This window comes from Meleagris gallopavo, chromosome 9, assembly GCF_905368555.1.
Source record: "Meleagris gallopavo chromosome 9, MGAL_WU_HG_1.1, whole genome shotgun sequence".
Taxonomy (NCBI): domain Eukaryota; kingdom Metazoa; phylum Chordata; class Aves; order Galliformes; family Phasianidae; genus Meleagris; species Meleagris gallopavo.
Genome location: NC_139412.1, coordinates 15,672,093 through 15,692,069, shown reverse-complemented (window position 1 = coordinate 15,692,069; position 19,977 = coordinate 15,672,093). Strand labels below are relative to the sequence as shown.

Sequence of the window (19,977 nt, the reverse complement as noted above, 5' to 3'; positions counted from 1 at the left end):
CATCTCCCAGTGAGGTCCTTGGGATCTTCTCCTGCAGTAGTACTTTGTCTGGACTTGGGCTGCTTTCTAAGGAGCATCTCTGGATCATATCATTTCCTTGGCTGCAGAAGCCAAGTTTCATTGCTCTTTCCTCTTGACCGCTTTAGCTGATGGCACGTCTCTCAGGTTGGTAATCTGACAACAGCATGGCACGAGGAGCAGTGAGAATTGCTCAGCCCCGTGAAGCCTGAATAAACACAGGGAAGAGATACGGAAATGTGACATCTAGCCCACTGAACCAGGATGCACCCACTGTGACAGTCCTCGCTGGAGTCCTGTTGCAGAGCCTCCAGGAAAGTGTTAGGGTCTGTTGCCTTGGGTAGGCCTGGCTGTATGTTAGCAGTATGGCCTGGGCATACACAGAGCCATCTGGGAGCTGGAGGCTGCTTGCACAGCTGCTATACTTCTGATACATCCTCTTTCTCCTTGGCAGCCTTATCCTTGGCCTTACCTTGTGGGGAATTTTCCCCACGTCAGTGTTTCCCAGGTGTGTTTACCATTTTGCCCCTCCTGTCTCACACTTGGTAAAAGATCCCCACAGGCCTATAAGTGGCACCACCTCAGCAGACTCAGCTCATCTTTCATTGTGCTGCCAGAATCTTGTTTTGATTTATTGCCTTTCACCACAGTGGCCCAGAATGAAGTCAACTTCTGAAATAAGGAAAGGATCTGCTGAACAAGCATACATTTAATAATATGCCCTCATCTTTCTACTTCTTCTGTACCAGGATGTTCCAATGAAATGGGTGAGAAATCTGTTTAGAGTATGGGAGTACTTTAGCTAGCTGGCCACTGACCTGCAGGTCTGATTGCCTTTGATCTTTTACATTTGGGGATATTCAGCCTAATGTTCTGCGTAACATCTGAAAAATACTCCTGATGGGTAATTTTTTTTTTTCCTTCATATTCCTTCCTGTTTCTTAAAGTATTGATGAGAGGTTCAATATAGATAATGTCTGAAAATGACAATGATAGTTACTTGGATATTGCTTGGACAACAAGATTTTGTCAAATTCACATCAAAAATGCTTTTTTGGGGGCACTTTTCTTGTTCCAAAGCCATGTGCTTGATGTCCTGTGTTTGATGTAACTGTTGTTACTTTGAATAAAACTATAGAAAGGTTTATGATTTTATGTCAAACTGTTCAATGTTACTATCTGTTTACTAGAATACGCATATGGGTAAAAACGTGTTGGCTGCTTATATGTAAACTGCTGCTACATTTCTTTGTTTTATAACTAAATGACTTTTGAAACAATTTTTTTTTAGTATTTTACCTCTTACCAATGTTTTTAGAAAAAATCACTTTGGAGAATAAGGAAAAGAGTTTTAATCCAAAGTAATGATGCTGGCATAACAGACTAAAGTGAAATAAGAAGCATTTCAAATGGTAAAACAATTGGAAACCAGGTATTTAACTCAACCATATGTGACACTGGCATTGCATGCACACTGTGTTTCTGGAGATGGAGTCTAAGATGTGAAGGACACAAGTGACCAGTGTTTGCTGTGGATATATTTAGTCTCTCCTGGGGAAAACTTGGCCAGGTCCTCTGACTCCTTTCCACAGGTGTTGGCTTGTCTCCCACACTTTGGGGAGAACAGTGTGTGGATGCATGTGCGATAGACCGAGCCATTTCTCAAAGGGAAGAACTCAGTGAACAGTGAGCCCAGAATTTGTGCCGGAGGCCAGCGCCTGAACTCTCAGCATCCAGGAACGAGGGGCTGTCAGGAGCTGAGCCTTGGCATTGTGCATGATGCTGTTGTTGGCAGGGCAGGATTCTCCTGGAGAAAATGAGCAGAAACATCTCTCCATCGAGTGCTGCTTGTATGAAAGTCATACCGGATGAGATATGGCAGATACCCAGTGCCTTTCCATTTCTCTCCAGCAGTGAGTATAACTGCATACAAAGAGAAACCTTGCTGCTCCTCCTCTGAATGCCTTTTTTGGTGTTAAGACCAGCAAAGGTAGTAAGCTCATGAGTGACAAATGCACAGGATTTATATCTGGATTTTGCAGTAGCGTTACAAAGCTTTTTAAAAGCCTTTTATCTCAAACTGCATGGTGTACATTTGATGTCTTCCTGTCTTCCCCCCGAAAACTAAAAGGAAGCTTGCATTGTGAACAGCTTTTGGAGGTGGTGTGGCTGGGACAGAAGCTGGACTGTTAGTGGGAGAACATCATCCGTTGCATGGATGGCTTTAAAAACAGAACACCTGGATGTAGCTTTGCAGTGCCTGATCTGAGAGCTTGAACTTCATCTTGTAAAGGAGCAAGGAAGATAATGCAGTATTCTGATTAGCACGTACTGAAGTATAGTCCTCAAAAACTTAATACCTTTTTAAAAATCAGCCTTCAAGAACTGGTTGATTTGTATGGCATGTCTGAATCTCCTCTCACGTTTAATCCATGTTAAGCTTTAAACCACGTATTTTGGTTTCCTCAAATTCCAGTAGATTATCCTTCAAACTGAGCCGTGATAATCTATTTAATAGTCTTTCAAAAGAAGTGTTCTCATGGCTCTCTGGATCCTGGGAGTTTTAAAAGATCAGTGTATGGTAGTGATTCTGGTTAAACAAAATGGTTTTGGAATTAGGATTTATTAACAAGGGGCTGACACTCTTCATGGACTCAGAGTGGCTGACTCCTGGGTTACTTACACCATCAGAAATGTATTGCAAATATAGGGATTCTGAATATCATGTTTTCTTTAAGAGAACAGAAACATTTATGATAGTTCGGTATATATGCAAGACAAAATATTCATTTTGTGCTTGAGTTTCATCAAGTTTATGAAAGAGAGAGCATAATGGCTCAGACTCTACCGTCTTAGCTTAGAAAGCAGCTCAGGACTAATCAGTAAGCAGACAGGTATAGCAGCAAGTTACACAGTGTATTCCACATCACTCAGGTCACCTGTATGTATTCTCTGGGAAGAAGAAGATGGCTAGAGAGCTAAGTACTTCTTTCTCAGGACAATACAGTTGGTGTTTAGCCTGATTTTCTGTCTGTCTTACGGCTTGGTGCTCAAGGATGCCTTTGTTACTGACATTTTAAGTATGTTAGCTTATTTTTTTAATTACTGAAGCTTTTATTGGTGTATGTGTTGAACTGGCAGTTTGTGGGCAGAGGCGTCTAAGTAATTTTACCTAAGTAAAATTATGCTAATGGACAAAGTCATTCAGGCATGAATGAACTTGTCTCTTCAGAATGCTTTCTGAAGCTGTGCCTCTCATCAGCCTTTCTGTCCAAAAGGCTCTGACCTTCTTAAAAGAGCAGTCACTGCAGATCTCAGCTGGCACCCCTTGGCATTGTGGTGTGCCTGTAGCTCAGTGCTGTTAGTCCTCCTACTAGCACTGCCATAGCCTAAGTGGCCTATTTTTATTGTTGCAAGCTGGCATTTTTCATATGCTCATAAAATTCATATGAATGTTTCAATCAGTGTGAAGAGGAGATCCAGCAAGCAGCAAATTCACGTACACTGTTAGGGTTTTATTTGACTATAGGAGGATATACAGAGGCCAAAATGCATAAAATTTAATGAGTGGAGTCATGTAGGTCATAAATAATTGGGCATACTGAAAGAAATCAAGGCTGTGGTAATGTATTTGTAGAGCACCCCACACTCAGGAGCTGTGATTGTGATCAAAGTGATCTGGAAAGTAGAAAATAAATGAATACTGTTATTTAGTAGCGTGTGATGGAGTTGTGATAGGGTGACAAAAGTGATCTAGAGTGGGATCTTGACTTCGGAAAGTGTTTTTGGGTGTGCTTGGATCTGGACATTCATTTTTGATTGCTTTTTGATAATGGGCTTGTAAAATAGGAATTGAATATTTCTTATGCCTGTCACTTGCAAAAGTGCTCTTCTCCTCCTAGTGAAATAAAAACATGTTGTTATCTTATTGGCTCTTCTAAAAAGAAATGCAAAGTGAGGGAAGAGTCTATGTATGAAGAGGGCACTAGATAGAACATAGCAAGTTGAGTAGTGTTTTCTGAGAATGAGATAAAGCACACTTGAGTTGAATCACTGAGAAAACTGTTTGATTCCATGAATGAAGTACCAACAGTAGATCATCATTTTATTTTGCTTTCTGCTGCAAGGTTTCTTTTCGTTTGGGGACATTTTTTATATTTGTAAAGGCATGTTTTTTATCAAGTATGATGCAAAGTGATGTTATGGCCAAGGTCTCAGGAGGATTTGGATCCAATTTCAAGCTGTAACTTCCTTGCTTCACCCCCATCTTCAGAATAATTGCTATTAACTATCTCAGAAATTGTTGTTTTCAGAAATGCTTCTTTTTTTCAGCTGAATTAATAACAGCACAATGAAATCTTTTCTTCTTGACAGAATTCAGCGCCTTAATGTGAAAACTAGTTTTATTAGTAATAGATAATTTCATTTCATTTAAATGATCATTTTAAATACAGTGAGTTTGTCTTTAAATGAAATAGTCAGATCGTATTGCCTGGAGCATCCCCAAAGTAGCTCCTTCTGCATTCATGGGCACTGCTGTGCTCATTTCCTCAGGGCTCCAAGTAGAGAGAGACTGCCTGTTCATTCCGTGTATTGAAATGAAAGGGAAAGAAAGAAGTAGAGACATTGTCAGTCTCTCTAAGAGCCGGTATGCTTACTGTATGAAGTGGAGTTAATGATAACCCTTGTATTGTTGCAGCAAGGAAGTCATAGCGGGGAGACTTTAAATAGAAAATAGCAAGTAGTCTGCAATAGGTTGTGTGTTATTCCATTTGAAAGTAGTGCCCTTAGTCCATTGGCAGAGTTTGACGATGAGAATTGTGCAGAGTCCAAGACAATTGGCAGAGGAAAGTGGAGGGAATAAAATTATTTCACAACTGAGAGAAATGCAGAGCACAAAACTGGGGAACCAAAGTGAGCAACATACAGCAATATTGGTTGTCACTGTACTCCTATGGAGAGTTTCAGCCCAAAGAAGGATATAATTATCAATAAAACAGACTTTACAGTACTTACTCTTGTGATGTGAGTTTGTTTTTTCAGACCGTCTTACAAGATACTGATGTGAACAAAGTGAAGATGATTTGTCCATACAGATAGTCATGGAGAGGGAAAAGTGTCTTGGGTGCTCTAATCCCAGCCCTGACTGCAGGGCCTGGATGGGTCCGGAGGGCACTGCATGCCATGCTGGGGAGCATCAATGGGGTCATCTGGAGGAATGACACAGTAAGATCCAGCCACATATTTTTTGTTTGGGGTTCATTCATCTTTTCTTTAAACAAGCAAAATCCAAACCTACTTGTAAATATTCCTAGTAAAGTTTCAGGTCTTTTTAGCATGACAATTGGACTTCAGAATAGAATAGAGTAGAATAGAATGGAATGGAATGGAATAGAATAGAATAGAATAGAATAGAATAGAATAGAATAGAATAGAATAGAAATAGAATAGAATAGAATAGAATAGAATAGAATAGAATAGAATAGAATAGAATGGTATCAGAGAAGATTTGACTTTAGCTTCCAGGCAATAGATAGCAGGGATGTCAGAGCCTGTACAACCTTGCTGTGTCAGGAGTAGTCACAGTCACCAAAAGGTAGGAGAGCTAAATACAGCTAGAAAGCAAAAAATAAATTATAAAAAAAACATAAAACATCTTATAACTCGTGTGAAATGGGGCACCTTTTGAGATTCTGACCTGGAACCTTCATGGGGTCAGAGTGAAGAAAATGATGTCTGGTTAATCTTGGCAAGTTTCTGTGAAGGGGCTGATGTGACTGGAACTGCTGGTGGAGCAACAGAAGTTGGGCTCACCGAGTCACACTGGTGTCTGGATGGTTCAGCTGCTATACAGTTGAGATGCAAAAATTTAATTTATTTGGGTTTGATTAGGTTTGTGTTTTCATTGCTGGTGCTGTGTATGTGTTTTGTTGCTGTTTTTGCTTTTGTTGTTATTTGTTTGTTCATTTTGTTTTTTATTATTACGATTTTAACAAATCTGTTCACCAGTGTGATCATTCTTGCTCTGGGCTTTTTCTTTCCTTGGCAGAAAACAATTTAGTCTCATGACCCAGAAGCTCCTTCTTTTCTCTTGGCATGCTTGAGAATTGCCAGGCTTCTGCCATACATCCCTGCTTCTTTTGAAACTGATGGCATGTGGCTTCTTACTCTCAGCTTACTCTGAGAACAAGTTCAGAGTTAAGCCTACCTAAATAAAGTTGTGTCTGTCCTGCACCTGATGCCAAAGCTGTGGTCCTCCATTGGATAAGGGCTACTTAGAACCCTCTGTCCCTCTCTTATGGATCTTGCAGCTTTTTCAGATGAGGTGGTAAAGCGACTTGGATATATGCTGTCCTGTGAATGGTTGTGCATCCTCAGTATTAGAAGCAATAACTGTAATTAAAAACACATCTTAAAGATATATCTCAGAAAAAAAGAAAGAAAAAAGACCTGTTTCTGGGGGACGAGGTTTCATCAGGATTCATCCAAATCAGTTCTTTAATGCCAGAGTATGAGTTTGACTATGTGCATTTTTCAAAGAGGGAAAAACAAATATAAATCAATGGTGGTTAATTAAGGAAAATACCAGAATTCTTACTCTAAAATGAGGATTGTTCTTATTGTCAATGGAAGACAGTTTGTATAAAAAGCTTAAAGCTAAGGTTTAGTTACTTTTTTAGTAATTATTATTTTGCTTCGATTTAGAATAATTTGATGTTAGAATAGTAATGTCATTAAAATGAACGTAATGATGTGTTTGGTTTTTGGATGGCCATGGCTTCATCGATGTCTTCAGGAGCTTCATCTGATCATATAGGAGATTAGGCCACAGAATAAACAAAAGTCCCAGTGCTACAAAACCATAACAAAATTGTCAGTTCAGAAACACAAATGAACATTGAGGACCAAGATAATTGGTCTTTTATCTCCCCCTTATAAAAACAAAGGTTTATTTGGCTTTTAAATGGGCCAGTAAAATTGAATTGGCACCCTACAGTGCATGCAGAATAGATAGTCAAGAAGAATAAGCTATAAAGAAAAAAAGCAGAGGAGTTTAAGAGATTAAGATATTAAAAGCTGGTCTACTGATAGCCTATTAAAAGTGTTATATTTTGAAAATCTGCAGTGAACAGAGATCTAAGTTGGAAAATAGTTCTGGGCAGGGGGATACTTTTGTTAGAAGTTATTGTTGATGATCCTCTAGAATTCTGTAGGAAAAATAGTTGCAGGTATCCAAAAGGCCAGATCAGAAGCTCTTGGCTGCAGTGGGTTGTCTGCTGCCCATAGTAGCTCCATCTCTGCTGTTGGATAGTGCTTGGATAAGGATCTACTTACGGTCATAGAAGCATAGAATCATAGAATCGTGAAGGTTGGAAAAGACCTACAAGATCATCCGGTCCAACCATCCACCTGTCACCAACAGTTCTCACTGACCATGTCCCTTAACGCAGCATCTAAACGTTCCCTGAACAGGCTGTCCACAGCCTGATTTCAGTCTCTGCTTACTCACTGCTTGAGAGTGTTAGCTTATGCTAACATAAGCACAAGCTTTCTGAGCCCCTGCTGAGTCTTCATTCAGGTTCTTATAACTCTGAGATTTCATTGGAGTCATAGTTCAGAAGTATTCCTGAGCCTCAGAGCTGATAAGAAAGAACAGGTGAATCTGGGATCTCTTGAAATGCTCTGGGCCTTTAGCATCAGGAGACTTTTGGAGGTATGTTTTGTTTGCATTGTGTGAAGGGATATTTCCTGGAATACACTGACTTGCTCTTTTTTGCTTTCTCCTCAGTAAGAATCTACATAAAAACTGGTAAACTAGGCCATTAATAAATATGTAAGAGAAGCCTGATCCATGAGATACTGACTCAGTGTATATGAGGACGCCCAGCTCCTGCTTGCCCCACTTCAGTGACTGTTATGATGGAATTAGAGAGTTTATATGCCATTGTAATGATTTGGAGACTGCCAGACTTTGTCACACAGTCTTTATTTTTCCCTTTTTTTCACCTGTAAGTTACTGCCTTTATTTGTTACTTCAGCGGATAATTTTTATGGTAGCTTTTCTGCTTTATATCCTGCTGGTATATAGTTTAATGAAATGCCTTTTGAAACCGTGTGTTTAATTCCTCAGTCATGCCTCTGGGAATTAATTCTTGCTGCATTGTAACTTCTTTTATATCTTTTCTTGGCTGTGGTTGAGAACTTTTGCAAACTTTTCTTTAGGATATCAGTACTCCTTATTCCCTCTCCTGTCTCGTGTGCATCTCTTTTCTGCCTGCATCAGCTGTTATTTGCTGCTGGTGTCTACTTCTGGTCAAGGCCTGTTACAGTGCCTTCAACACTTAAATTCCTTAATGGCATTACTATTTTTGCATCTGCACCTCTGGAAGAAAATTGAATTTTCACACCTGAGTACCTATCTGAGGTGTTATCCGTGAGGCTAATGAGCTAATATGGTGGAGAATCCTTTAAGAAATTACTTTAACAGGCTTTAGTGATCCTGAATAGCATTTATGACAGGAAATGTTTCATGATGGTACTTACAGAAATAACAATGTTGTACATTTTTTTTTAGAAGTAATGTCTTCCTAACAAGTAACATCTTCTCCTTTCTTTTTGAAAAGTTAAATATGCAGAGTTTTGGCAAAAATGGTTAATGGGGCTATTTGAAAATTGTTGTTAAATCCAACTCTTGGCAAGTGGGGTTGTTAACGTTGAGTCATCATTTTTCTTGGAAACGTATTTTTCATTACAATTGGGACTTGCTTATCTCAGTCCAGAAATGTTTTGCTTTAGAAGTACTCCTGTGCTGTATTGTACTTTATTTATCTCCCAGTCACAATCACAGTCCTTGCTACGGACAGAGCTTCGCACTTGGCCTGTGAGGTTCCTTTGCCATCTCTGATGCAATCTCTCTGTCAGCTACACTGAAATTACTATATAATATCTCACAAATTCATTGGTCTGTTGCATCATACGAAATAATTTCAGGATTGCTTAGTGGGCTTACTTCAAATGTACTTCAAAATTTTTTTTGCATTCATTGTATTTCAGTTTTTAATTCCCCTGTTTCTCTTTGTCAGTTTGCTCACAGTTTTCCAGAGGAGTTTATGCCATCTTTGGATTCTATGACCAGATGTCAATGAATACACTGACGTCATTTTGTGGAGCCCTTCACACGTCCTTCATCACACCCAGCTTCCCAACAGACGCAGACGTGCAGTTTGTCATCCAAATGCGGCCAGCATTAAAAGGAGCCATCTTGAGTCTCTTGACCTATTACAAGTGGGAAAAGTTTGTGTACCTCTATGACACAGAACGGGGTAAGCACTGTTGTTTGATTTGACTTTCCTGTTTTATGGTTTGCACAAGTATTATAGAATCATAGAATCACCAAGGTTGGAAAAGACCCACAGGATCACCCAGCCCAACCATACACTGATCGCCAATAGTTCTCACTAAAATAGTTCCTACTATTACCAGAATCAGTGGTTGCAAATTCCTAGAAAAAAAGTTTGTTTTGAAGGAACAAAAATGAAGGGATAGATGAGAAGAGGGCATCTTCATTGCACTTGTCATTTGTAGAGACATTGCCTGGAGGATACTGTAAGCATTCAATTTGGAACACCTAGTTTCCACACAGCTGCAAACTCAACAAATGCCAGGATTTCTGAGTCCTTGCAAAATAAATAAAATCAACAATATGAAGAATACTGTTAACAAGACTTTCCACTCTGCATGGCATTGTAAATCCCTCACTGCGTTACATAAATGTGTGTTTCTCCCGTTGCTGGACAAAAACAGTCCATGCCAAGATACATGCTGGAAATATCTGGGCATCAATAACAGTCTGAGAATATAATGCATAAAATGCTTTAGGGCTCTGCTGGAGAAAAGATGTTCTAGATATGTCACATGGATGTTCAGAGATGAAGGTAGATACATGACAAGAGTGACCAGAGGTACACTTTACAGAATGAAAATACATTAAAGTCAGTGTATCCATGGTTAAACCAACTGCTGACTAATTGCTGCACCGTAGGTAACAAATTCTGTCAAAGGTAGATCTAAACAGCAGAGGCCATTTTCTGTGAAACACTTGCATATTTCTGTGGAGTAACTGTTGCCAGCTTCTCTGAATATACTGAATTTGCTTATTACAGATTTTTATATTTCTTTCATCAGGTGGAAGTGTCACTGTCCTCCCTACCAGTTTTTTTTCATTAACAACTCCAACACCTTCAGAGGAGTCTGAGTGGAGCCAAAGAATCTCTGATTCCATTCCCAATTCCCATGGCAGAGTTCTGATGCCCTGACCTACTACGTATTGGGTAGAGAGCAAGTCTTCAGTGGCTATGATTTTTACACTGAAGATTAATTATATCACCCAACTAAGGACATACTGTACACTGAAGGTGGTTTTCAGACTGCTAACTAGAGGAATGCCAGGAGCTCAGCATTTTTAGTGATCTGGAGATGCTAAGTATTGCTTACATCGAGGTCAGGTAGAAAAGGTTGGTTAGGAAAGTATGGAAAAGCTGAGTGCCATGAGTTTTTAAATCACAGATGTTGCTGGTGAAATTAGCCCCATGAATCTTGCTTAAGCTCTGTTGCTTTCTGCCTATGTACTTTCCATTCACATCCTGCTAACAATCTTAGAAATACTAATTAAAATCACATTGTGAGCCCACTGTGGCTAGTGTGCATGCTATGCTAGCCAAATGTTCTCTCAGACATTCAAACTAAGGCTACCAGAGTGGGAAATCTGAGTTAGATGAGAGCATAGCTGGCTCTGGGATTATAAAATGTAGCTAAGGGTTAGAAGATAAAGGACACTGGTGTCTTTGAGATGGAAGAGTCATCAGTGCATATACATAGCTTGATGATGTGCTTTGAGTTGTTTCTGATGTGTGTATGTGTGTGCTTTGAGATACACCTGCCACATCTTATCTTTCTTTCCTTTACATACACGCTCACTGCTGTTGTTTGATAACATATTTGCCTTCTGCTAAAATAGGAGCAAGAGTGAGCTGTTAACTGTATTTTGTTACTCCAGGTTTATTCAGGTTATAAAACAAAATTGGCAGCAGTTTCATCAAAACTACAATTACTGTATTTTTCCAGCATTAAAAGAAATTTAAAAGATTTGTATAGGAGAGAGCGTGGCATTAGGAAGAGAAAAGCAGACATTCTATTCCTTCCTTTGGCAAACAGTAATCATGGATGACAGCACCTGAGACTTTTGGCAGTTCCAGTAGCCTGCCTCACTTCTTGTGATAGGCATTCAGGTACAAAAGACATCCGAAGACCTTCCACAGTAATGGTGATTGATTCTTTGTTTCAGATAGCAGATAAGACTATGTGTGTTCCTGTCCTGAGATACCACCACAGGTGAAAACACTGGGGCTGTTACAATTCTTAGTAGTTCCTGTATGAGAAACTTCACTGCTCTGGAGCACAGACACTGTAGAGAGAAGGTGCTAAGCTATTCACTGCTGATTCCTGAAATGAACTACCATTATATGCTGCCTTTTAGGAGGATTATCATCTCACTGGTTTGTTCTGAGAATCTGAGAAATTGCAAAACATTAGGCTGCTCTTTCTTATGGTGAATATTAGTTATGGAGTAAATTGTTCTTGCAGGCAGTTTTGCAATGTTCTGCTCAAGCAAAACACTGCCGTGTATTAAGTATTGCATTTGCTATTAATAAATACCACTGCGTATTACAGATGCTATACAACAACTAAATAAGCCTTTTTGTGGTTTTATACTGCTCCTTGAACTATTTCAGGGCAAGCGTAGGAGAATGGACAGTCAGCTTCTTTATAAAATTGCTTTCCTTAAGCAATGTTTTTTTTCCTTCTTTGCCATCAAACAACATAATCATATGGTTTCCCCCACGGTGACAGTAGGCACAACACCACAGCATTTGGCTCCTGCAATGAGATCAAAAGATAAATCTCAAACTGTAGAACAAAGCTAATATCTACAATTACTTATATAGGTGGTGAAGCTTTTAATCCAGTGAGTTAATGTGTGTGCATTGCATATGTTTATTGTATGCAAGTACTTTATTTTTTGTTGCTATGTGATGAGTGCATGTTGCAGATAGTGCTTTCAAATGCATATTTATGTGCAGGTGCAAAACTGCATTTCTTAAAAACAGGAACTTGGCTGCTAAAGCACACAGAAAAAAAAATAATGCCTGAGATTTATGAATTCCAGAAGCAAGACTTATGTCTTATTGCTTACTTCAGCTGCTGGACTTACTCTTCTGTGAAGAAGCTGAAATTTAAAAGAAATATCAAATTGTGTGTTTTCCTGTACCAGCAGAAAATATATATATACTTTGCATTAGGAAATATTTGTTAGAGGAAGAAAGGACATTAAGCAGTGCTAAGAAGGAAAAGTCCTGTGTTTATTCCATGCCACATGCTTTAGTTCATGTGAAAAGGAAAGGCAGAGTTTTTCTCTGTGTTAGCTGTATCAGTAAGTTGACACTGTTGTTGCTGTGATACGTGTGAAACATCTGATTAATTATATGGTGCTAACTGCCTCAGTGGGCTTCTCTGCAGTAGAACTAAGACTAATTAAGATTATGTCAGGATGAAGCAAGATGAGGTTACACACAGAAAGCCGTTACGAATTTGGATGACACTTGTCACAAAAGTCACCTTTTCCTGTTGCATCTCGTGCTGGGGATTATATTTCATCAGAAATCTCAAGTTCATTTCCAGTCTTCAGGTCCATCCCTCCTCTTGGTGCTACTGCAGTCCAGGCATGATTCCACCGAAGGCAGTGGTGTGGAATAACACCAGTATGAAGGTGTGGAGAGGTTGGCTTGTGGCTTTCATAGCCTTCTTCCTGCTGTGTGAGAGTGAAGTACTTCTCTTGGTTTAATGATAAAAGTGGTACATTAGATTACAATACTGAAGCTTTTATTTATTTAAATTTCAAAAATGTTTCTTAGCTAACGTTTTGGTTTATTTTTGTCTGAGAAACGCTGTTTTGTACAGATTGTTCACACCCCATCTGTCAGTACAACACAGGCCTCTCATCCTAAATTATTTTGATTTATCCTATCTGCTGCACCCAAACCGCTGATTTCAGTCATGCAGATCACTTAAAGCAAATCTCACCAAGAGATCTCTGTGATGTGCATCTTCTTTCTCTTCTTTAGATCATAATAAACTTCATCCCTGTAGAACTATAGAAGGACTTTTGGTTTATATAATGACAGCTTACAGAGTGGAACCTCAGTCCAGACACAGGTGCACATAGATCACCATATTTTTGTCATTGTAACTAAATAGCTGTCCAAGTCTGCAATGCTGTCCTTTTTTTTTCAGTAGGTATCTAAGGATATGGAAAATCAAGAAAAAAACCTTTGATAAATAGGTTTACCATTGGCTATTAAGCATTTTTTGATTGGTTAACGTTGGCTGAGTGAAAGCTGAGGCACATTAGGATGTATCTGAAGGCCTGGCTTGTGTGGCTAAAATTTCCAAATATTTGCTTTAATTTCTAAAAGCAATTACATCTTTAATCATTACTGCCACAGAAATACAAAAAATATGACATGAGCATAACTAACAGGTAGGTATGCAGAAGGGCTGAGCTCTAGAAAATATGACGTGTCCCATTCACCTCCACTGTGGTACTCTGTTGAATAAATACCAGGTAAATAGCAAAAAAAAAATAAAAATAAAAATTAAAAAAAGAAAGAGAGAAAGAAAAGGAAACGGTGCGATTGTAAGCTTCCTGATGATTATGCATAAGGCGTTGAGTTTTCTTCAACTGGGTTCAGTACATGGCAACGAGGTCTGATTCAGTGCTGCTGAAGACAAAGAATAACTCTTCTGTTTAGTTCTGCTTTTACAAAATGAGGTTAGTTATCTATTGCTATCAAAGGACAAGTCGCTGCTGTACTGCTTTCCCTGGGGAATGAGAGATCTGAGCTGATAAAAGAAGAGGCCTGTAGAACTAGGCTCATTATATCTTCCACAAAATTAAAGTGATGGATATGACTAGGGGGGTGAAATAGTTGCATTGAAAAAATACAGATGTGTAGGACTTAACATTTTTGGTGTTAAAACTGGGATATGATTAATTTTTGGTGGAATCTAGAAAGACACAGCTTTAATATCTGGTGAGTTCTCAGAACATCAGGTGCTGGTACAACATACCTGTGTAGGCTGATATCTTCTGAAAATGGCAATGAAAAATGTAAATGACTGACCCCTGCTTTTAATCACCTTCCATCAACAGACAGATGCAAAAGAAGTCCTCTTAGCACAAAGCTGGTTTCTTAAATTCTGTATTGTGTTTCTGCGTTTCAGGAGCTTTTATCTCCGTTTGTGAAGATCATTCTTCTGTAAAGGGCAAAAAAAGAAAATGGTGGCAGCAGCCACACCAGCATTAGCAACATCTGAATGCAGCACCTGCTGAAAAGTCAAATGTCTGAAGAATCAACAGTTGAGCTGTTCATTAACATGTTTATTCTTCAGAGCAGGGGAGTTCCACTGACTATAGGGCTGCTTTGACCCCAGTGCAGAAAGGAGAAAGGACGTAAAGGAGATACACAGACAATTTTCTCAGAATTAAATGTGGGGATTTTCAATGTAAGGATGATAATGCTTGTTCGTAAAATCTTGTTTATAAGAATGATAATTTCTTGTTTATCCCTTTAATTCTTCTCACTTGCATCTGTCAAGTTGATATAGTGCATTTTGTTCGTACTTTCCAAATCAGGAAAGGATTTAAAATCTTCACATTATTGTCTCTAAGTATCAGCCCATGGCAAAGAATAGCAGAACATGCACAGCATGTTTGGAAGCCTGTAAAACACCAATGGAGTCAAAATGGGCAAGAGTTGCAGTAAACCTTGATTCCCTTGAGCTCTCTGGCTCCTTTGCTGGAGTGTTTTAGCCAGCAGCCCAGGATCAGGTGCATGACACATAGGCAGTGTCAGTTGCTAGCATTAAGATAGCTACGTAGGTGAGCTCTGTGTTCTCCACTCCCACTCTTACTTTGGAACGTGCACAGTGGGGAATAAAATCTTGGCGGGACTTGCAGAACTGAGGCTCGGCCCCTGTGTCACAGGAACAGATGTCGTCGTGTCTGTACATGTGGAGAGCCTTGTGCCCCAGTAAATGCCATACAGAAATTTACTTCTAAGCCATGGCCTCAGTGAAACTTACAGCATAGCCACAAAATGTTGGCTCTCCTTGAAAGGATGTGATGTCTGCTCTAGTTTTCAAGCTCTGGTACGGCGGATATAACACACAGAGTTTAAAGATCCTTGTGGTAGAACATCCATTATCTAGATTTAAAGAAAGATATAACTCTATGTAGTTATGTGCAATAAGAAAACGATCTTTTTCTTTCACTATCAGCCTTTAAAGAATGAGTGATTTTACCATCTTGTAATGCCTAGAACTTGTATTTATATTGAAGGGTAAGTCATAGATACTGCTTAGCAATGTTTGTGTGAAATATTAGTAATTTACCCTGACAAAGAGGCAAATTTTGACATTCTTATTTAGGGCACATTGCTTCGTTGCTTTCAGCAGTATAATGTATGAACTAAGGCACTGTTCAGGAAACATGCCAGAATCCTAACTGAAATATTCCAGGATTGCTTTACTGATCGACTTTACTGCCTAAATGTGTTAGGGAGCAGTCTGAGCCTGAACAGTTAAATCGAGCTTTTTGATAATCACCCTCCATTTATTTCCTCTGAAACCTGTAAAGCGTCATGCAGACTCCCTTTATTTTGGTCTCTGTGGTACAGAGATGCAGAAGAAAGCTCTTTTACTGATCCTTCCCCAAACAAACACTGAGACCCTATGTGGGAGAACGGATGCTGGCTCTTTTTAGTGGACTGAGCCTTAAGCATTTCTCTCCTGATCTTTCCCATTAGCTGCTCTGTGTTTAGCTTACCCCTGCTAATGACATAAATCCTTTTTCTAGCTTATGAACAAAAGGAGTGAACCAGCTTTGAAAGTCATCCAGCATGAGATGCATCGTATTGGCAAGACAAAGATGCAGCTAGAGACAGAGTTCATCCTGGGATTCTATACTGAAGCTCTGTGCCACTTTACAAGTTTTACATGTACACAGAGAGTTGGTGTTGAGATGTCCAGGCAGAATGCCTGAGCATCCCTTGAAGCTGCTGGAACATGCACTACTGTCAGCAGTACTTGCCAACAACAAGTAGAATATGTGCACGTGTGCAACAAATGTGTCTTGTTTCATGGAGCTGCTGAGAGTAAGGAAGTGTGTCTGCCCATCCATGAAGAATGGGGGACAGCAGAACAAGAGCATGGTGTAACAGAGGCCTGATAGCACTCGTGCAGCAATGTTGTGCTGTCATTCCTTCTCCCATACACACATAGCGGTGTTGGGATAGGGTGTTTATGGTAGCCTCACTTACACGGTGTGAATACAGTTGTGACCAAGCACATCAGAATCTGACCTCAAATTGTGTGAAATCAGCTTGTAAAAATGAGTCAGAACAATCGGGGATGTGGACTGTGAGCTGGGAAAGTCCTGAATAAATATTTTCTGGAATCTTAAAGCAGGATGTGTGTTTCTCAGGTAGCACTAATGAGAGCAACTGGTACTCTTAGGAATATAAGCTGAAGCCTGAATATCTTGCTTGGGAAACAGGAGAAGTGACAGCATATCACCCATGCCGTAGGGATGAAGGTCTCAAGGCTTTGCATTTATAAACTGATTTGTCTAAATACATACATTTAGTTATTTAGCTTAGTATATACATCTCTTAATTTTTGGCAAAGCCATAGCACATTTAATTTTTGTATTAAACGTACTAGTAATTAAAGAAGCAGAAGCTTTTTTTCCCAGTTGAGTTTTTGTGTATCAGCAAGGTTTAAATGATCGGAATCTCACATTTCCAGATTTCTTCAAGCAAAGATAATAGTCAAGATATTTTCCAAGTGCAGGTGGAGCAGGTTGAAGGGTTGAAAAGATACATGAGAGGAGTTGTTGGCCTTTTTGCTATGAGACAAGGGCAAGGACTTGACAGAAAGCCAAGTCTCAGAGGTGAGGAAGGGCTTTGCTTGGAACCAGAGGAGACAAGGTAGAATTTGTTGGTCTCAGGGAGATTGTGGGACATTTTAGGCTAGAAAAGAAGGATGGGAAGAAGAGTACTCACATGCAAAGGATTGCAAATACGCTTATATCAAGGTTGTTAATTTAACCCATCTTATCCAAAAGCTCTAGGAGTACTTCTTTGGATCTATTATTTTGTCCTGATATCTACAGCACAGCTTTTAAGACTGGAAATCTATGCTGACTTTGATGTATAGGTTCCCAGAGCTTTACCTGGGGGACTTGTGCGGGTTCTGTTCATAGAAGCGATCTGTCTTGCTGACTTAAAGACTGTGCGAAGGGGTTGATTCTTTGAGTGGGATGGAAGAAAGCAGCATTATTTGTTGGTGAACTCAAGATGAAGTAGTATGCATCAGAAAGAGAGAGATGTATGATATTGCATTAGTATGTGAACTTTAATTCATATGTCAGTGGAGTTGCCTGCTCTGGTTATCACATGTTTTCCAAAGGAAAACAATTTTGATATCCTGTTCCTTAATGCAGTTATGATGGCTGTATTTGGCATTTTTGACTTCTTACAAATTTGTATGTTTTATCATTGTCTATTGGATCTTGACTCTGTTTACTCTTCCTATGTATCATTTTTTTTTAACTAGAACTAGTCATTTTTAACCCAAGTGGGAGGTATTACTGGTGGGCCATGAAATTTTGAATCACTATTATTGTTTCTTATTCAGAATGAGAGAATGGACTCCCTACATAAACCACAAGAGCCTTCACACCCTTGAGGTTGTGATGTGTTAGTAGATCTCCGCCCCAGACAAATGAACACCATTCACTAGGTGAAGGACTTCTCTGAAGTGAGCATTGGGTGTTGTGGCTTAATGGAATTATATAGGAGTAACTGTAACGGGGGCAAGTGGTAAAAACTGCCAAATGCAAAGGAAATTTCTGCAGTGCTTGAGGAATATCCAAGTGAATTGGAGCATCTGAACAAGTTAAATCAACAGTTAAATCGAATCCTCTTTCTTAGATTGGCCTGAGATAGTGAAAATTAGGCTCTCAGCTAAGCAATAGCATGTTCTTTTCTCACTGTCTAAAGAGGGTCTTCATTTCTTTTGATAAGGACTGTATAGCACGCTGGATGAATGGTGTGTAAGAGTTTCATCTCGTTAGAGACAATTTGTGCTTCTGAAGTTATTCCCATTTGATGGTGTCAAACAAGAATATATGGAGATTAGCCACACCTGTACAGAGCAAACAGTGGTTTTGGTCCTGTTTTTCAGATGGAAGATTTCAGGCCCTGATTATGTTAACAGCCTGATCTGTGGCTGAGTTCACACCACATTGAGCTAGGATTTAGGAGATATGCTGAATGACAGTCTGCAAGCCAATGGCCAGTTTACTCATGAAAAACAGCTTTTTGTATTCTTACACAAGGTTCATCTTCCCTTAAATTTTACTGTGAATTTCCCTTTTCACCTAGGAAAAAAAATTGAGCCTTCGAAGAAACTTGTTACAGATTAATAAGAAACTTTGCATTTAAGGTACTTAATCAAGTGGTGCGTGCCATGGAATTTGCATCAGTTACAGCATCAGTATTTTCCTTCACCTATATTTGACCTACACATTTTCTGTATTTGACCCCATTAGGGGTAGTTTATTCTTCTGTGCTTCACAATTGACTAAACTAGTTTGACCGTATGCCTTTTGCTTCCCGGAAAATATCAGCTGACTCAGGAAGCATAAAGATGACTCAGACACTTTGTAGAGAGACAAATGCATTTCTGATAAACCCACTCATCTGGCAAGTGAAGTGACCTCATATTATATTTGGGCTACGGATTCTTTTAAGGATTTTTCTCTCAAGGAGACAGATGTTTCTCTGGTTTCTCATGAGACATTTGAAATCACACCTTTTTTCCTTTTCACTTTGTCTTTTTCCTTTTCTTCTTCTGCAAGTATGCATTCCAGAAGCTATGTAAAACAACATACAACTGTAGTACTGTAGAATGAAGAGGTCTCCTGTATGAGGCTGCTGAATCACAGACTGAACCTCTGATCACCTGAGGCAAGCAATGAGTCAGCCCTGGGAGCACAGGTGAAGGCAATTCACCTGTGCTGCAGGAAGGGGTGGAGCCTGGCTGCACCTCTCCTAGACCCATTTAAGAGCTGACTGCCACTGGGGAAGGATCTCTTCTGGAGATCTGCTCCACTGGAGTCTATTTTGTGAGCCTTGGATAGGGTGAGTATTTTTCTTTTCCTACGCCAATATAATAATATGCCAAATATAATAATTACATCAGCCAAGCTCCTGGATATACTATACCATCTGTATATTCATTGATTGTACACTATGCTATCTATATATTCAGTCTCCATAAAATGACTTAGTATTAATCTGTGAAGAAAAAATGTGAAAAATTCCTGCCGTTAATTTTATACTCCATAACAAGTGCTTATTCATTTATTCAGCTTTAGATACAGAGCTCTTGCTGGCCAGCTCTTTTGCTTTTGTTCATAATACAGAGAAGAATCCATGGGTGAGAAAGGTGGCCTAAGGTTTTATTCTTCCTGATCCTAAGCTCATCATCTTCATGGCCTGTTGCTTTGCTCTTAAAAATATTTCTGGCTTTCCTTGGTTGCTAACAGCTCAACGAAACAGATCACCAAGTAGTGATTTGCAGAGCAGCAGAGAAGAACTCCTCTTCAACTTATTTAAGTGATTAAGCACAGAGAGTTGTCATCTCTTACAACAGCAAAATATGTCCTGTATTGGTGGTGGTTCTCCTATTGCTGTACAGATAAGGTGTGCCATGAAGTCTGGATTTGCATGAGAAGTGTATCTGTGCACTCTCCATGTGAATGGAATTGAGCTTGAG

The 19,977-nt window shown here is 39.4% G+C and overlaps 1 protein-coding gene across 16 annotated transcripts in view; it reads left to right on the top strand.

Moving 5' to 3' along the window:
- Nucleotides 1-19,977, top strand: part of GRIA3 (glutamate ionotropic receptor AMPA type subunit 3) — a 542,807-nt gene that overhangs the window by 426,736 nt on the left and 96,094 nt on the right. For all 16 annotated transcript variants that reach the window (XR_014884948.1, XM_085230480.1, XM_085230478.1 and 13 more), the window contains one exon: nt 9,102-9,341. Coding sequence is in view for 15 of the 16 variants with exons in the window: in XM_085230480.1 (XP_085086606.1) it covers nt 9,102-9,341 (240 nt within the window). In the remaining variant the exon portion in view is untranslated. The remainder of the gene's footprint in view (nt 1-9,101; nt 9,342-19,977) is intronic.